This window comes from Chiroxiphia lanceolata, chromosome 13 (genome assembly GCF_009829145.1).
Source record: "Chiroxiphia lanceolata isolate bChiLan1 chromosome 13, bChiLan1.pri, whole genome shotgun sequence".
In the NCBI taxonomy this organism is placed as follows: domain Eukaryota; kingdom Metazoa; phylum Chordata; class Aves; order Passeriformes; family Pipridae; genus Chiroxiphia; species Chiroxiphia lanceolata.
Window position 1 is genome coordinate 9,651,250 of NC_045649.1, and position 17,834 is coordinate 9,669,083.

At 41.2% G+C, this 17,834-nt stretch overlaps 2 protein-coding genes across 3 annotated transcripts; both read left to right on the forward strand.

Moving 5' to 3' along the window:
- Nucleotides 1-1,383: 1,383 nt before the first annotated feature.
- Nucleotides 1,384-8,479, forward strand: LOC116793589 (alanine aminotransferase 2-like). Its single transcript, XM_032701536.1, is given in 5 exon segments — nucleotides 1,384-1,598; nucleotides 2,289-2,463; nucleotides 3,222-3,377; nucleotides 4,408-4,520; nucleotides 5,762-8,479. Coding segments are annotated over 5 exon segments (795 nt in total). The 3' UTR covers nucleotides 5,898-8,479.
- A 1,947-nt stretch (nucleotides 8,480-10,426) lies between these two features.
- Nucleotides 10,427-17,328, forward strand: LOC116793304 (borealin-2-like). Of its 2 annotated transcripts, none has more exons than XM_032701044.1 (10): nucleotides 10,427-10,660; nucleotides 10,950-11,078; nucleotides 12,066-12,106; nucleotides 12,439-12,499; nucleotides 13,121-13,188; nucleotides 13,972-14,039; nucleotides 14,749-14,787; nucleotides 16,000-16,132; nucleotides 16,288-16,374; nucleotides 17,171-17,328. In XM_032701044.1, the coding sequence occupies exons 1-10, from the start codon at nucleotides 10,492-10,494 to the stop codon at nucleotides 17,216-17,218; spliced, it is 843 nt and encodes a 280-aa protein (XP_032556935.1). In that variant the 5' UTR covers nucleotides 10,427-10,491; the 3' UTR covers nucleotides 17,219-17,328. The 2 variants fall into 2 exon arrangements, with proteins under 2 accessions (XP_032556935.1, XP_032556934.1); XM_032701043.1 differs by having other exon boundaries at nucleotides 10,433-10,660; nucleotides 12,060-12,106.
- The last annotated feature ends 506 nt before the right edge of the window (nucleotides 17,329-17,834 follow it).

The following is a 17,834-nucleotide window of genomic DNA, read 5'->3' on the forward strand; positions in this document are numbered from 1 at the left end:
GTTGTTGTGCACTTGTGTATTTTTTTTAGACTTCTTTAGATGTTTTAAATTTTAACATAAAAGTTTTCCAAAAGCTGGGGCAACCGCAGCAGTTCTGTTGTAAAGGGCTTAAACGGGAACTTAATTTATTGATAGATTTCATAGTGGTTTCCTTGGAGTGGCAACGTTTACAATCAGATACTTGAATGTGATGTCGGCGTGGAGTGCAAAAAGCAAAAATACATGAAGAAACTTGGAGTAGAATCACAGCTGGTTAATGGCGTCCCTGTCGCGTTCTGTGACACAGAGCAGGTGCAACACGCTTGCTCCTGCAGCGCAGTTACTCTCTGTCGACACGCTGTCGGTGGAGATGACGGAGTTGGCCGGGCAGTGCCCGGAGGGGCGGCAGCGGCAGGACGGGCTCGCTCAGTCCCGGCCGTGGCTCCGGGACGCGGCCGCGCCCGGGGCCGGCGGGGGGCAGAGGGCGCGTGCGCAGTGGCTCCCGAGCGTCTCCGGTACTGCCCGGAGAGCCGCGCATGCGCAGTTCGCGGGAGGGCAGCGCCGCGTACCTGCGGCCTCTGCCGCCCCCCGGTGACCGGCCCTCGGCACGGCTGGTGCGGACCCGCCGCTCCGCCACGGCGGGGCTGCCTCCCGTGAGGGAGCGCCGCTGCCACCCCACGGCCGCCGTGTCGGCGGCGCTCGGAGCGCAAAGCGCGGAACCGCGGCCCGGCTGCCGCTCTGCTTTCGGTCGCCGGCCCTGGAGCCCGGGGGGCAGTGGGCGGTGAGCCAGGGGAGGAGCGGGGCGGGGAATGGGAAAGGGATGCCTTTCCTGGCGGAAAGGCACGTCTGCACCCGTTCACGTGTGGCCAGTGAGGATGAGGAGGGGCCAGGGCAGCCCCGGGTGTGGCCGTGAGGGTGCGGAGGGGCGGGCCCTGCTGGGGGCAGCTCTCGGCAGTCACCCCGCTGCGCCTTTCGCGGGGAGCGGCCGAGGGAGTGGTCTCAGGGCATCTTACAAGGAACGACAGTGAGAGCATTTCGTAGGGCCTGGGGGAGCACCTGAATGTGCCTGAAGATGGAGCTTTGCTCGAGGAAGGTGCTGAGGGACGAGCCCTGTACCGAGGGGCAGCGGAGGAGAAGGGAGCAGCACCTGAGCAGGTTGGACAGTGTGGGCGCTGTCAGTTAAATGCTGATAAGGATGCTTACTTTGATTGCACCTGTACATCAGAGTTCTCCCTTGGTTATAAAAGCAAGAAGTCTCTCAACTGCCTGTACCAAATGCACTCTTTTATTTAATTCACATGTAAAAAGCCTACACACAGACACACACAGGTACTAACCTTAGCACAAACATTACATTTCTGCCTGTATCTTCTGGGCATAAACTACATATTTCCATTCCAAGACATGCAGACTTTTGGTCTTGAAAATGGAAACATAATGCAACTGCAGTTTTGTTCCCAGCTGGCCACAATTGCTCCTAATCTAAAACAGCACAATGTGTACTCTGAAGGATGCCAGTTCCATTCTTTCAAAAAGATTCTTTATGAGGTGGGACCTGAATACTAAAACAATGTTGAGCTGGCCTCTTTTCACTCCACCTCTAAGGGATACACGGGCAGGTAAGTCTGATTTAGTTTTTTTTATTTCATCTTCCTCATTAATCTGGTTGGACAGCCCTTTCATGTTACTGACCTGAAAGTAATCCACCATCTTCTGTGAATTTTAACTAAAAACTATCAAGAAAAGGAAAAGAGCATTTAAAGCACAGAGTAATGGATTAGCTCTGTGGTTTTCAAAGTACTAAATAATAAGCACATTTATTTCAGACACCTAATGCCTCAGTTCCACAGAGGTGAAATCCTACAGTCGCAGTCTGGACCTGTGATAATGGAAAATTGGTCTCCAACATTCAGATGAGCAGCTCAATAATTGCTGGGATGTCTAATGCTGTAAATGTTTGGGTTTGGTTGTTTTGGGGAGGAAGAGATAGAAGAAAAAGAATTTTCTGATGAAATATATGCTACTGCAGCCATGTGCTCCTGTTCTGAAGATTAAACAATCCATGTTAACTCACCTGACAGGGAAGCTGCATGAACACCTTTATCTCTGTATGGGATACTAGGACTTAGTGACATCCCATGTAGTTCCATCTTAAACCATTATCAGTGTAACAGCTGTTTCAACAACCTGCATGTTACATATTGCAAGATTCTCATTAATTGTCTTTCCTCTTCTGCAGTCACTTTCATTGCTTTCCCAGTATTTATACACTCAAAGTTGACCAATCTTTTCTGTTCACTTTGTCACAGATGTGGCTGCAGAGGATGTTATGTGGAGGTCATTTACTTGCACCCAGAAATTAAAGGACAGCTTGTTAAGCTGCTTTCTGCTCGCCTTTGTCCCCAAGTCACAGGACAAGCAGCAATGGATATTGTAGTGAATCTTCCAATACCTGGAGAAGAATCTTATGCACAGTTCATAAAGGTCAGCAATAACATGCTTGTTCTTTTGTGCATTTCCTAAACCTATCCTAAGTACTGGGAACTCAAAATATTCACAGAGACCAGTCCTCTTTCATTTCTCCTCAGACAATGCTGTAATAACACAAATTTACAGAACTATGCAGTGTATTTAAAATTAATTCAATATGACTACATTTAAAAATATAAGGAGGCATTATCAAATCAGTTTTCTTGCCAGTAAATTCAACTTTTCTTCCGTGTTTAATATGACAAAAGGATTACTAAATAAGATCTACTCTTACTAAGATCTAAAGAGGAATGTAAGTTCAAATACAGCTATAAAATCAGTCTTGTTCTTAGGTATCCAGTGCCTCTGTAGACTGAGCAGTGTGGTAATCTGTGTTAAAGTATACACATAGTTTCTCACTGGTGAAAAGAAAACTGAGTCTGGCTTAGGAAATTACATTATCGAGTCAGATCAAAAGTTCAGCCAATGTGGTCTTTAAAAACAGCCAAGAGTAGATGCTCAGAAGGAAGAATGTAAGAAGGCACACAGATAGAGACTTCTGCATGTTATTGTTTGTCTGCAGCACTTTATAGTTGTATCCTGCTAATGCCTTTTTGCATTGCTGCCTTTAAGAGCAGAACTGGAATTTGGAACATTGTTTGCTCTAATAACAAAGGCCTAAAAATGTTTAATCCAGGGAAGCATCATAGTTTCCTCTGGAGTTTTTATTGCCACTTCAAATGTGTCTAACTGAAGACCTTCCTTTTAAACAGGAGAAGGAGTCTGTTCTGAACAATCTTGCCAAAAAAGCCAAACTAGCAGAAGACATGTTTAACAAGATACTAGGCATTCACTGCAGTGCTCTTCAAGGAGCTATGTATGCTGTCCCACAGATCTTTATTCCTTCCAAAGCCATTGAGGAAGCAAAGGTCAGTCAGTTACTTTTACCTCAATTAATTTTAACCTTCACTGGCCTGTGCCTGCCATTTCTAATGATGTTTTAATTCCAGAGACAGAGTAAGCTCAGGTAGTTACAAAAGCAGTACTTCATAGACTATGTATGGTCTATATAACATGACCTTTATTTTAAGTGAGGAAAACAAAGCAGAGCGTTTCATCACAGAGGTGAGGTTTTCAGGGTAAGAGTGTTCCCAAGGACATTGGTGTTTAAGTCATACAAGTAGCTGGACCTGTGCAATTCCAAATTGCTGCCCCTGCCTGGGTTGGGGAGGCAGTGGATTGGGAATGGCAGTGTGCTCTACTGACCCTGCAAAAGAAGCCCCACTCAGCAAGTCTGGGAAAGAGGGAGGGAGGTTTCCTTACAAATTTTGCCTTTTTGGATTTGGGTTAGTAACGTCTGTTGCTAAATAACAAATCTTTCTGTTCCTAACTAGAGCTCTGATACCTGATATGTAATACTAATTTTTTAAAGGGAATTTTATCAGCACAGCTGAGAACAAAAATAGGGCTGTTTTTCAGTTGCTTATTTGATTGGGTTTATAACTTGCATGTATTTAAGAACTTTCCTGGGGACTTCCTAATCAGTAGATAATTCAAGGGGGAAAAATAGTAACTGCCAACAGAGCTGGAACACACAGTTCTCAAATTAATTTAATCTTATCAAATGTCAGTGCCTTAGGTTTTTCTAAGTACAATTTTGAGACTTTTGACAAAAAGTTATAAGCAAGTCAAGGAGAATAACATTACCTAAACCCTTTCTTTTGAAGTGAGTGTTTTGTGTAGGTTCTTCAGCCCTGTTCCTCCATGCAGTACTGTTATTTAATTCACAGTGTGAACTTGTGAACTGTCCCTTTAGCAACTGTTCCTCACCTTCTTTAGTGAATAGAATAAGGAACTAATGAGGTAAGATAAAGTTTCAGGGAGAAAAAAAGAATAATGAAATTCTGTATATTTGGGAATATTTTCACTTCAATAATTTCAAAGCATCCATTTCCTTAGGCTCATAAAGTGGCACCTGATATGTTCTATTGCATGAAACTTCTGGAAGAGACTGGAGCATGTGTTGTACCTGGAAGTGGATTTGGCCAAAGAGAAGGAACCCACCATTTCAGGTACAGTTTCTGTTTGTTTGAAATCAAATTAACAGTAATAAGCAAAGTACCATCCAAATACTTTCTCTTCTGATTAAATACAAGGATTTTTATTTCAGTGTACATTGTCTCACTTTAAACTGGACAGTTTCTGTGATCTGATCTAGGCCAAAGACTAGATCTGCTAGATGAGCTATTCAGGTTTTTGTGGTGTTTTCATAGCTTGCTGACATAATTTTATTCTATTTTTATACACTGGTATTTGAAATGCCTTCTCCAGGAATACAAACAATAATAATAGCTTCAACTTTAATCTTAAAATTGGCTATAGAATTACAAAAATTGCCCTGCATTCTTTGGGAGGAGGGGGGATTAAACAGTGTTTCCATATGGAGAAACTGCATTAGAAGTGCAGTATTTTCCCTGTAGAACTGCTCCTTAAAAACACTGAATAACTTTTCACTTTGCCAAAACGAGATGTTGAGCTAAATAATCCAATACCGAAACTGTGAACATAAACTCAGTTGCTTTTGCTTCCAATAACCAGCACTTTGCTCCAGCCAAGCCACTGATAGCTGGAATTTATCATGGAATTTAGTCTTCTTCAGTCTGAAACAATATAACAGAAGGTATCTTTAGCCTTGGTAGTTCTGCAACACAGCCAGCTGGGTGAGATATCTGGGTACATACAGCTCCAGGAAAAGCCAGCGAGTCCATTCCTGCACCAGTGTGGGAAAAACACTCTGTTCTGTAGGTCTTGCACACAATCTGCCATAAATACTCCATGGGATTTTCATATCATGCAGGAGGAGGAAAAAAGGGACTAAAAACTGCGGAGTGAGATGTTGCATTGTTTTAGTGTGTCTGAATTCAGTTTTCAGTTAAAGAAGGAATGTGCATTTACTGATAACTGCCCACTCCTAAAGCTCTAAAGGTTGGGTATAATGTGGCATAACTGCCCAACTATGGAAACCAAGTGGCTGTTGTTTCTTGCTGATGGCCTTCTTACCACTCAATAGAAAATAACAATTCTTGAATTCCTATGAACTAACCAATTGAAACAAATTGCTCTAGTTTAATAGTATAGTTCAATTAAAGTATAAATGCATGAAATAAGAGAATCACATCAAAACAAGTATTAACCTTAACATGTTACTTGATGTGCCCTGAGATTAATTGAGGTCTGGGCAAAGATCACAGTTTAGTTTGTTCTGCAGATAATGTGGATTGGTTTTTTTCCTTCTTTAAATATTATTTTTCAGAATGACCATTCTTCTTCCAGTAGAGAAGCTGAAGATCCTACTGGAGAAAGTGAAAGACTTCTACATAAAGTTTCTTGAAAAACATGAAACTACTGTGGCTTTTTCCCCCTCATCCCCTCCCCTTCAAAGGAAATGAAGGCAATGAACAAAGATGTGCTGAGAATGTGCTGTTCATCTAATTTAACTAAATTCAAACCAGATAGAACCAGTCTCAGATACTGCTACAACTTATTGGACTATTAACGTTAATGTCTCGTATAGAAGACATTGTTACACCAACCTTTTTTTTTTTTTAATGTGAAGAAAGTGGTGAGAAGAAAGACTCAATAAATGTTTTTGTGCCTTGATTGGAAGTTACATTGTGGACTTTTGACTCAATAGGTTGGGAAAGGGAATTGCTCATTAAAATTATTACTGTTATGTGGGGTTTTTTTACCAAATGGAAATGCCAAGATAAATTGTTTAGCTAGGGATATGTTCCCCATCCTAAAATTCTACTAAACAAAAACTCAAGCCCCTACATTATAGGTATTATTTGGTTTAATTTTTATTGTTATTAAGTGTGAAGTCTTCAAATCTGATTAAGGATGTAGGTATACCTCATGCTTATTTAAAAATCTTTGGCACATGTGTGCAGATACCTCTGAAATTCCGCTAGAAAGAAATCCTGCCATCACAGCATAATCAGGATGGAATATACAGTTTTGACCAGAGGAGTGAATACAATGTCTGCTTGAACCCTATTTTTATGAAACTGAAACATAATGAGGAATATAATCTTCTTCTTCATGTGGTGTTCAGCACAAAATCCCAGCACAAGAGCGCTGAACATTTCCTCTCATAACAACTCCATGAGCCTCCTGTTAACTCACTTCTTTTATACACATGGAACATAGTAAGGTACTGTTTCAAAGCAGATGAGAGCACAGTCAGTCCTTTCAGGTGGGCTGAAACATAACACACTTCCAGAACCACTCTGTTTATGGAGAACATTTGTTTGGAATCACATGACGGAGCCCCGCGGTGTGGCCAAAATCCAGCTTGAACTGGCAAAGACTAACACATGTTGTTACCAGGGGAAATGCTGGGGGGGATTTCTAATGAAGGAAAAGGTCTTTAAAGGAAAATGTCTTGCACCAAGCGTAAAGAGAAATGATAGTACAGCTGACACTTAAATCTTCCACAGTCATACCACTGGCTGAATGACCCTGAGTGCTTATTAAAGCCTGGCTCAACGAGGTTGATATCTAGGAGTACAGCTGTATGACTCCACTAATCTATGCCAGTTTCCCTGCAAAACAAAGGACAGCTTCTGTTTCTCTAGAGCTGGAAGCTGGACACCTCCTACTAGCTCTGATAAAGGCTGAAGAAACAGAGCTTCCAGTATTCAGATGTGAAAGCATTAGCATTTGTCAGGCTTTGCCTCAGCATTTACAGAGTTTATTCATTAAGATATCACATTTAATCCAGTCATTAAGTTTAAGTTATTATTTAGAAGTAAACTCATTTTCATGTCTATTAGCACTTTGTTAGGCTGCCTCTGTAGCTGGTTCAACGTCCTCTGCTGGTCCAAGTTGCTAAAGCCAAGGGCTACAGAATCACCATATGGATAAATCTGTGCCAATTTATTATGTGTGGAAGACAAGAGGTAGTGCCAATAACTGTCCTTGCAAGAGCAGCTACCAGTATGACACAGTGTTAGCAGTGGGTGTACTTCTCACAGTTCCTTACTGAAGTCTGTGAGAACAATTTAGTCCCTGTCAATCACCTGCCAGTGGTCCCAGGTTCATGGATGGAAATGGCACACTGCTACAGAGAGTGACTGTGGAGGCCTGGAGAAAAATCATCCACTTATCCTTGGAGAAATGCACCTGTGGGAGGACAGCAGACTGAGAATATTTATGCTGCTACTATCCATTGATAAATACAACCTTTTATCTGTTGGCATCCTTAATGTGCACTAATGAAACAAATCCAGAAAGCAAAACCATAGCAGGAGATCAGAATATTGATGTAAAAATAAGACAAACAGCACTTTCCCATTCTAGGAATGTGTCCAAATGAGATCTGGCTTTGGACTTGTAAAGCAGTGTAGACTGAAAATAAGATCTAATGATGGGAGTTAGGATATTTTTTTTTATATTTTTGTAACTACAGCTTTTTCATGAGGTAGTATTTGTAATCTAATAAGTCAGTAGATTTTATATTTGCCTTGCATTTGCACCTGATACTTCTGGAAAAAAATGTAAATGTTTACAAGTTTCTAATTTACAGATATTTATACATTATTTAAGATAATTTACAGATGTGAAAGGCTTTTTGTTTTGTTGAGACAGCAATTCTTACACTTTAAAATCAAAATATAATGTCATAAACTGAGTTTTTTCTAAACATTCTATTAAGGGGCCTTTTATGTCTGTGACATTATAAGGGATAACAATTTTTTCTTGGTGCGTCTCATGTGGAAGGGTGGTGATTTCTACTGTCCATCCACAATATTTATATGTATTATGATAAGGTTAATGTGCATTTTTGTGGAACAATCCTGTAAAGCTAAGAAAAGAGGCTTTATTTTCCATGTCTTTGAAATCTTTAATTAATGACAGACAATCCTTACTTTCAAATGCATACTTCTAGGTTTGATCTTCCTACAGGTGCTCCTTATAACAGTACTTCAGATGTATGAGACTTCCAAATAATAAAGCATGTTAAAAAAAGTTAATAGTTCCCTGTTTCCTATGTCACTGAAGCAATACCAGCTGGATTGCGCTATGACACATTAACTCCATGTCCAAACCAGTACTTACTAGTATTTAGTATCCATGTACCAGATCATTAATCTCTGCATCACTTCAATTTATGGACTTGAAATTTGTCCAAATGGTTACCACAAAACCATTTCCTCCCATTGCAGAGCTGCAAATAGAGATGGTCTTGGGCAAATTTACGCTCATAGTAACCATATAATGTAAGGAATTAGGCAGGAGTTCTGGCAAGCCAGACTTCTTTCTTTATAGAGAGGATCAGCCAGTCAGTTGAGGCTGATCAACTGTGTCATGAAAGCTTTGGGGTTTGTTTGGTATTGTTGGTTGTTCCCTTTTAAAAAAAATTCTTACATGGTTTATATGAGATTAAATTTACAGAGCAACACAATCTCGTCTTTTTGCAGTGATACCTCTAGAATTACTTTAGTGGTGCTTGATAATTCCAAAGAAAATGAAGTTTAGGGAAAGGAAAGTTAGTCCTGCTTCCCTAAATATATATGCATATGCCAGCACTGCTAAAAATGCCCCCAAAGCAGGCTATTCCTTTCTTTGTATCTGGTCTTTGAGTATTTTCTGGAACAGAAACATTTACCTCCCCCCTTTTTTTTGGGGGGGGGGGGGTCAGGAAAGAGGTATGTTGTTTGTTTTACAAACAAGAACATGATCTGATATAGAATGCTTATGAGTTATCAGTCAGATTTTTTACAGCTTTTTTTTCAGTGACATAGGCTGTCCCATCTGGCTCAAGAGATAAGGATACTGTGCCAGATGCATATGATACAGAAAAAACTACTACAGAGAGCTTGCAGCATCAACTATATACGCTGTGGGAAAACCACTAGTGTTTTAAAATATTGTCTAAATTCCTTTTTATACAGTTCCTTGGTCAAATTTGTACAAAACTGAAGATGCTCATACCTCTGGCATGATTTTTTATTTGGATGTATGTAAGATAATAGGTTTCTTGAAGGGATTCTACTTTTAAGGATATGGATTTGAATATTCAAATATTAGGTGTAGTCATACCTTTCTAATGTTCCACTTTATTACATGTTCATTAAATCCTGTGTTCACGTGATTAGCATTTACACAATCTGTGACCATTTGCATGAGACAGAACAGGTTATTCACTTTGCTGGCTTTGAAGCTTTGCATATTCTGCACACTGAGCAGCAGTGAAGTATCTAAACCCAAACCTTGGCTCTAAAATAGGGCAGAAAGGTTTCCCAGTACCTGGTCCAAGCCCTGGCAGCACATCCACTGCCTGCCCAGGCCCTGGACACCCTCTGCCTTGGTCACTTCAGGGATGGAAGCACTCCCTCCTTGTGTGCTCAGATTTGCAGTGGCCGCTTTAAACAACTAACAAAACAGCACAGTTAATTTGTTCCAGCAGGACCAAGCCGTGTGTGTGTGTGAGCCTGCCCAGCTCCTGTCAGGGCACAAGGGTCATAGAATGTTAAGGGGTTGGAAGGGTCCTTAAAGACTATCTAGTCCCAACCCCCTGCCATGTTCAGGGACATCCTCCACTAGACCAGGTTGCTTAAGGCCTTATCCAACTTGGCCTTGAGCAGTGTCAGGGTGGGGCATCCACAACCTCCCTGGCCAACCTATGCCAGTGTCTAACCACCTTTACAGTGAAAAATTTCTTTATAATATCTAACCTAAATTTCCCCTCTTTCAATTTGTACCCATTATTCCTTGTGCTATCACTACAGCACAGGATAGGATAGGATAGGATAGGACAGGCTTTGTGCCTCTCTGGCCATCCCTGGGGCACCACCGAGACGGGGCACCTGGAGATCCCCCTCGTAGCCTCGTCCCCCGCTCCGGGCCGTCCCATCCCCTCCCTGAAGGTGTGTCCGCCCCATCCCCTCCCCGAGGTGTGTCCGCCCGGCCCGCGGGCGGGGGCGGAGGGAGGGAGGATCCCCCGCTCTCCCCGTGGTCCCGGGCTCGGTTCCCGGCGGGATGGTCGCCATGCCCCTGAGGAAGCCCCCGGGCAAGCGGCAGAGCTCGGACTCGGGCGTGGAGCCGGACCGCGGGGCGCTGCCCCAGGAGCGGGACCAGCGCCCCGGGCTGTCCCAGGAGAAGAAGGATCAGCGCATCGCGCTCTTCCTCAGCGACTTCGACCAGCAGGGTATGGCCGGGGGCGGAGGAGCTGCCTGGGGCGAGGCGGTGGTGCCCGCCCGCCGGCACTTCCCTGCCCGGGATGGGTGGAGGGAACAGCGGCTCCCGGCAGGAAGAGCCCCCGGGCCGGCCCCGCGGTCCTCGTCCCCCGGAGTGGCTGGTAGCAGGCGCTTCGACTCCCAAGTCGGATTTCTCCCGATAAAACGTTGTTTTAACTTTCTCGTATAATGCGATCTTCCAGAGCTTATACTTGGAAATATGTAACGTGCATGGCAATAAAAGCCTGTTTTGTTTTGAAGCCAAGGAGCACGTCCAGGAGATGAAGAAGGAGCTCGATGCGCTGTTGCAAACAGCTGAGAAGGCGTTTGCAGTGGAGCTGCTGACGATGCCGGCTGCCATCAGGAAAATGAAAAGGAAAGACTTGCTCAGTAAGTGTGAGTGGCCCTGTCCTTGCGAGGGGTGCGGACAGGACTAGGGCAGGATGTGTCTGTGACTGGTATGAGAAAACCTGTAACTTGGGGACTTTTATGAACAAGTTTGTTTTATCTGGTGAGCATTTTAAGCTAATCAGCAGAGCTGTTACCCTGCAGATGCTCACTGAGCACTCTTGTTCAAATAGACTGATAAGCGTAAAACAGGGTGTAGAGTTAGTGTGTGTATAGAGTCTGGAGGGTTTTATGTGTGCTCTTAAGTAGTCTCATTTAAAGTCTGAAGAGACAAGGAATAATTACAAACCTAGTGTTTTCTGTGCATGAAAACGTAAGTGCTACTGTCCATCTGACTGTTAATGCCAGCAACAGAGATTTTTTTTGTCTTTCTCAGTTTGAAGTCTTTTACTACTGAGCCTTTCTCAGCTGGTTGTTCACCTGTGCTGATGAGCAAGCAAGTTTAATTTTAACTCCCATTTGTGCAGCAGTTTAAGATGTGGTATACACTCAGCCTCAGATATATATTCTGGTGAGAACTGATGTTTTTGGAATCTACCTTGCACCTGGAAATTGCAGGGGCCACACAAAGATCAAACTTAAGACTCTTGATGAACTTGAGTTTACCATAAGCCTGAGTATGTATTTCAGTGCTTTTCTTGAGAAATTTCTGCCTAAAAGCATTAGCTTTCTGCAGTACAATGTGTGTGTGTGGTTCTTCTTGGAATTTGTTATATACTATGTGACTACACTCAGTATCCTTTCAAAGAATTAACATACTGAAATTTTCATGGTTTTTGTAGGATGACTGTTGTTCTACAAGACTTGAATCTTGTTCCAATGCAACATGTATGCTAACTAAGGTTAACTATTTAAGCCACTGTAATCCTGAATTACTTGTTCTGTTTCATAGGCAATAAGATAAAAACTTGAAGATAAAAATTTTGCAAGTAATAGTATCTAAACAAGTTACACTTTCTTGAGTTACAGATTTGCAAGGAGGGGAGGAAGTGGCTCTTGCTGCTGCAGTGGTAAGTGTGTGTTTTCAAATTTTATCACAGTTTACAGAATAGAATTCTTCTCTCCCTGCTGTAAATGTTTCAGACAAAATATTTTGTTTGGCTGTGTGTTTAAATAGAAGATGATATGAAAAGACTAGACAGCCAGTCACAGTACAGTTATGAACATTACCTAAATTTTAAGGTCATCTGTTGGCAGAAATCCAGATGTTTCTGAAAAAATAAACTGGTGTTTAGCCAATCCCACTTCTGTCACTTGCTTTCATGTGCTTCTGTAACATAATATTTATCTACTGGGCAAAATCTGTTGACCTTTCCTTGTTGTATAAACACTTATTTTTCAGACTGACTGCTCTCTAGAAGACATACCCAATCCAAAACTGGTGAGGACCAACAGCAAAAAAGGCAAGTTGATCCATTAATACATAGCTTGTGGTTCTTAAATTTTATTTTTTTAATTGGTTTGAACTGAGCATTTGTAAAGGGAATGTTAAGCCTGAAGAATACAAGAGGGGAAAGTGTATAACAGTTCCCCCCAGCATTCAGTGTGGAGGATCACGAGTTATGCTACTGTTGAGATACTTTAAAGGATGAGAGATCCTGCCCTTTGGATTTATCACTGAAAATGGTGAGAAGAGACAGATTTAAGTGATTTGTTAGTACTTTACAGTATAGCAGAAGAGCTAGGAAAGTCACCCCTCTTTCCTTGCTTCCCCTTTGACCTTCTGCCCACCCAGCTCTGTAAGAAAAACACCATTTTTTCTTCACATCCCAATATATGCAATAAGGAGGACATTGATATGTAAATCTGTTTTGTCTGGGAGTTAAGGGATTATCTGGTGTCTTTTAACTGCCCTATGTGTCCCAGTGTCTGCGAGGAACGTGTGTCCCAGGTGAATGACCATTGTGGAGCAGCAGGGATATGTAACTGTCAGTGGGAAAACAGGCTTTAAACACAAGTCTGAAGTGGTGTTTTGTGCTTTTCATGAGATTTTTATTTTCCTTGTCTTGCTAATACATTTCTAGTTAAGGTAACTACAATTGTCGAATATGAAGATGCCAAGCACAGTTCTGCAAAGAAAGTAACTAAAAAAGTAAGTCTATTTTTTCTTTATATTCAAAAAACCTAAGGGCTTAGTCGGTTTTGACCTGCCATAAACCCTGCCAGATCCATGACCAGGCAGGCCAGTGAACTGCTGATTTTTTGAAAAATCAGTTGTTTTAAATTTAACATATTTGAAGTTAAGCAAGGCTAAACAGTTTACTAAATCATTTTCATAAAGAAATATAGTATCTGCACTTCCAGTGATTAATTCACACAGATTTGCAAATACTGGCAGAGTCATTCTCTCTTGACTTGTCAATAAGTCTTGAAGCTTTGAGAAAACATTTTTTGTTGAAACTTATTTTTCAAAAAACCCTGCCTGTTCTAATGAATTCTTTTCTATATTTGAATGACTTGTGCATTTTTTCCATTTTAATCTCTGAACCAAACCAAGTATTAATTTTACCACCTCAGTCTGTCTGTGCAAAGTAGCTCCTCAGCCAGACACTGAAATGTGTAGCAAGATAACAACAAAGAAAAAAGATTCTATGCAGTTAGAGGCATTAGTTGTAAGGTTTAAAAGTTGAAGGTGTATATATGAAACAGGTGGTTGGTATGAATATGTTTTGACAGTATGAAACTCCTTTTAGAATGCATATTTGCCATTTCATATATATATATATATATATAGAACTGTATAAAAGGCAGCACCGTGGGGCTTAACTGCTCTTTTTCAACAGGGAATTCTTACAGTATTGTTTCCTGCAAATACCTATCATTTTGCTTTCAAATGCCACTTCTCTTAACTGCAGTCTTACATATACATTTTCAGGTTTCCAAAACCAAGTCGTTGGTTTCATTGGCCTCTGGTTTAAATGGCAAACTGAACCCTCTTTCTAGGTAAGACTGACCTTTGATAGCTTACTTAACTCACCTGAACTTCTGAATGCTGAATAAAATTATTTTCAACTGAGGTAGCTGAGATTTGAGCCCAACAGGAATACATCTGATAAGGATGTCTTCCCTGACTGAGATGCACTGTGGTTTTGTGAACCCTGGACAAAAAAAGCACCTCTAGATGATGAAGACATGGAGTTGTATCTCTCACTGAATGGTGCAGAGCTCTGAACTTAGGGAATCAGTATAGATTTCCAAACAATACTTAATGGAAGAGAACATGTAAGGAAAGCATCTTTGCTCTGTTAGCACTAATAAATTGTTCTGTAATAAACACTCAATTTGGTTATTACAGCCCTCTCTTACCTACTAACATCAATTAATTCTTTTGTTCCTGTATGTTGTTAGGTAGGTCCCACGATACCATGTTTACCTCAGGAGGGCTTTTTCACATGTGTATACACTAGATGTCTGTCCTGGAGCACTCCCCAATCCATTCTCTAATCCACTGTCAGTCTATCTTCATCCCAGCTAAAACTCCACATTAGAAGTAGATGAGGAGGAATAAATAAAAATAATAATAAAACAAGAACAAACAAACAAAAAACCCCAAACAAAATACAAAACTGATAACTACTTCTTTTTGAGTGTGTTAACATCCTTTTGCAAGTCACACTTGCAGAACAGTAAAGTCTCTTACTTCTCATTGCAGTGCCACAAATCTCAGAGCCACTCCAAAGGTATCCAACAGGTAAGGGGTTTTCAACTTGTTCTTAATAAATAATTCTGTTAAATACCACAGAATTTCACAGAATATTCTGAGTTGGAAGGGACCCATAGGGATCATTGAGTCCAACTCTTAAGTGAATGGCCCATACAGGGATCAAACCCACAGCCTTGGCGTTATTAGTCTCATGCTCTAATCAGCTGAGCCAAGACACTAAATATCTACATTATTATCAATCTAAATATTAATCATCATCAATCCCGACCTAACAGATCTTCATGGTCTGCCCTTAAATTTGACAGTGGGGATGTGAACCAGTTACACCTCCTGCTTTGAGTGTGGGTGTTAATTTGCACTCTCATAGAGGCACAGGATTTGATGTCCTAACTAAAGTTAATTTTAAAAAAATGTATTAAGAGTATAAATTTTATTCTCACTATTTAAGGGTTTACAGCTCAAACTTGTTCTCAGAGCCCAGCTTTGATTAAACTGTCACTAATATTGCTGTGTTTAAAAAAAAGTAAACCAACCACCACAAAACCTCCACCCAAATACATTGACAATCAGTTCTTTGCATATTGAACAGTTAAGATTTTCAGTTAATATCATTCTTCATACACTACAGGGATTGGTTTTGGCTCAAGTCATCAGCTGAAATGAGAGGATGAATAACTCAGATGGGTCCTAGAACCAGCAACTGGCTCAGTTTCACCCTGGCCTGATAAAAATGTCAAAGGCTTGTTTCCATGTAGAACATACCCAATTTTTAGGCAGAGTAAGAACAATTGTGTAATGAAAGCTTAGGAATTCTGTATGGCATAAGCTATGCCCTGTACCTCTGGGAGCAAGCAGCTTTGGTATTTATTGATTTCTCTCTCTGTAGTAGACAGATACAGCACGTCTTATCTTGAGCCCTGAGGCACGAAGTTTCCTCTTTCCCAAACTGTAAAGACTCAGTGCTGGTATTGGAGAGTGGATATTCTTGTTACTGAGGTCCAAATGTCAGCTTGCTCCCTGGCCTGTAACAGGCTCAGAAGGTCTGGGGAGAGTCAGGGGCATAAAACGTGAATGCTGCTGATGGTTGGATTTCCTGGAGTCTTGTGGCAGAACTGGACAAATTTGAAGCTGACTGCCTTTCCCTCAGGTGTATTTCCTACTACTTGGATTTGATTGAAAATTTCCGACAGAGAATAGGAAGTTAGTTAACCTCAGAGTAACATCTTTATTGTATTCTAGTGCTGGATTACAACAGACTGTCTCAAGAACTTTACCTACCCCTGGAAGAGTTCAAGGCATGTTAAAAAGAAGTAAATCAGTACCCCAAAATAAACCAGTTCCATTCGTAAACATTCCTCTGGCTGATGGACAGGTATATATATTTTTTTAAACATTTAAAATGAAACATGAAAAATGGTTGCCAAAAGTTTTGCAGGGTAGCAGGGAAGCATGTGATTTTCCGAGAAGCTGGGCATGAGAGTAAAAACTTTCAGAGTAACTTTTAAAACTGTTTCTGTTCGCATTTAGACACTCTGTACAGCTGGTGGAGACCTCCGTAATATTGATGTGCAACTACTAAATCAGGATACAGTACAGCACATTCATAACTTGGTGGTAAGCTTAAACTAGTAGGCTTAGACTAGTAGACACCTAGTCTTGAGTTTTCATGTGAGATACTCTCATGAATGCAAATTCTAAGTGCTTTAACTCTTTGGAGGTTAAGCCTAAATGGGTTGGTATAAACTGGGAGGGAGGAAGAGGGAGAGAACTGCTGCACATGGACCACGTGTAAGAGCAAATGCCCTTAAAAAAGCATGTGCAGTTTGGTAAGGGCCTGGGGGACCACAGAGCATAAACTCTTCCTTCTACACTGCTCTGGTGTCTCTCCTACCATGTGAGCAAAGTGCCATTCTCTTATCTCATATTCAGAGGCTGACAAAGCTACAGCCAAGTTTTGATCCTTGTTATAATCTAGTATTGTGTGTCCCTTGCTTAGTAAGGACCATACACCTGTTAATTCTCTGCTGCAATTGAATAGGAACTGCCTTACCTCTGATTCAGGGAGGTAAATAGTTTTGAAGCAAAAGGAAGTGGAGCAGAAACTTTGTAGCACATAGTGCCCCACTCTTCTGAAGATGAGGGTACCTGGGTATTGTTTGAAGTAATGGAAATCCATCCAGACATAAGAAATATTAACCAGTTTACAGTTGTGCAGGTATTGAGACTTCATTGCAGCTATTTGAGTTAAGGGTCTGGAAGCTGTTCTGTTATTTTAGAACATGGCCCTGCCTCTGTAGGCAGACAGTGGGGGAGGGAGTGAGGATTCACTGCTTGTTTTAGCAAGAGCAACTTTTTCTTCTTCCAAGATCTGTTGGGTGGCTTGAACTAAAATGATTTTTTCCCCCCTTAGAGTGAGCTGACTGTACTCTGTGGAAAGGCAACAGCTAAACCAAGTTAATGGAACTGTCTTGTGCCCATAGGATAGTGGTGACAGTTCTTGCATGCTGCCTCTGAAGTGTTTAGATAATGCTTGTTATGTCTTAATAAAGCTGTATACCGGCCAGTAAATGTTTTTGTAAGCTTTTATATCATGTGATGTGTCTTATTAAGTTCCTGTTATCTCTCTGAAGGATACTAAGCAGAAGAAAATGCTACTTTTTCAATTTCTCTATAAAAGGCTTAGTTAAAATCGAACATCAGTTCCCAGTAAAATGAGCAGTAATAGGTCGTAGGTAGGAAGTAAGTTTGAACTCTAATATTTTAAATAGGACTCTGGTTTTTTTACGTAAGTATAAGAACAAACCTCTCCTTTAGGTTAAACATGAAGTGTACAGAACATTCACAAACAGTTAGTTAGGCAGTTCTCGATAGTTTAACCTGAATTAACATCCATTTTCCACTGAATTAATCATGTGGTATCAGCTTTTAATTACTGCAGGCAAATGGACATTTCAACATGAACTGTTCACTCCCATACTACACTGAGGTAAACCTGCATTTTTCAAGTGGTTGCAACAGGCCAACACACCTCTGTGGGTCCCTCACCATTTTGATGCTGCTGGCAAGAGCCTAAA

Excerpts from the sequence above, each read along its gene's own strand:
- LOC116793304 (XM_032701043.1), top strand. The coding sequence starts at position 10,492 with ATGGTCGCCATGCCCCTGAGGAAGCCCCCGGGCAAGCGGCAGAGCTCG. Across the intron at positions 12,500-13,120 it reads GAGGACCAACAGCAAAAAAG|TTAAGGTAACTACAATTGTC; the intron begins GCAAGTTGATCC and ends ATACATTTCTAG. Across the intron at positions 14,788-15,999 it reads ACTCCAAAGGTATCCAACAG|TGCTGGATTACAACAGACTG; the intron begins GTAAGGGGTTTT and ends ATTGTATTCTAG.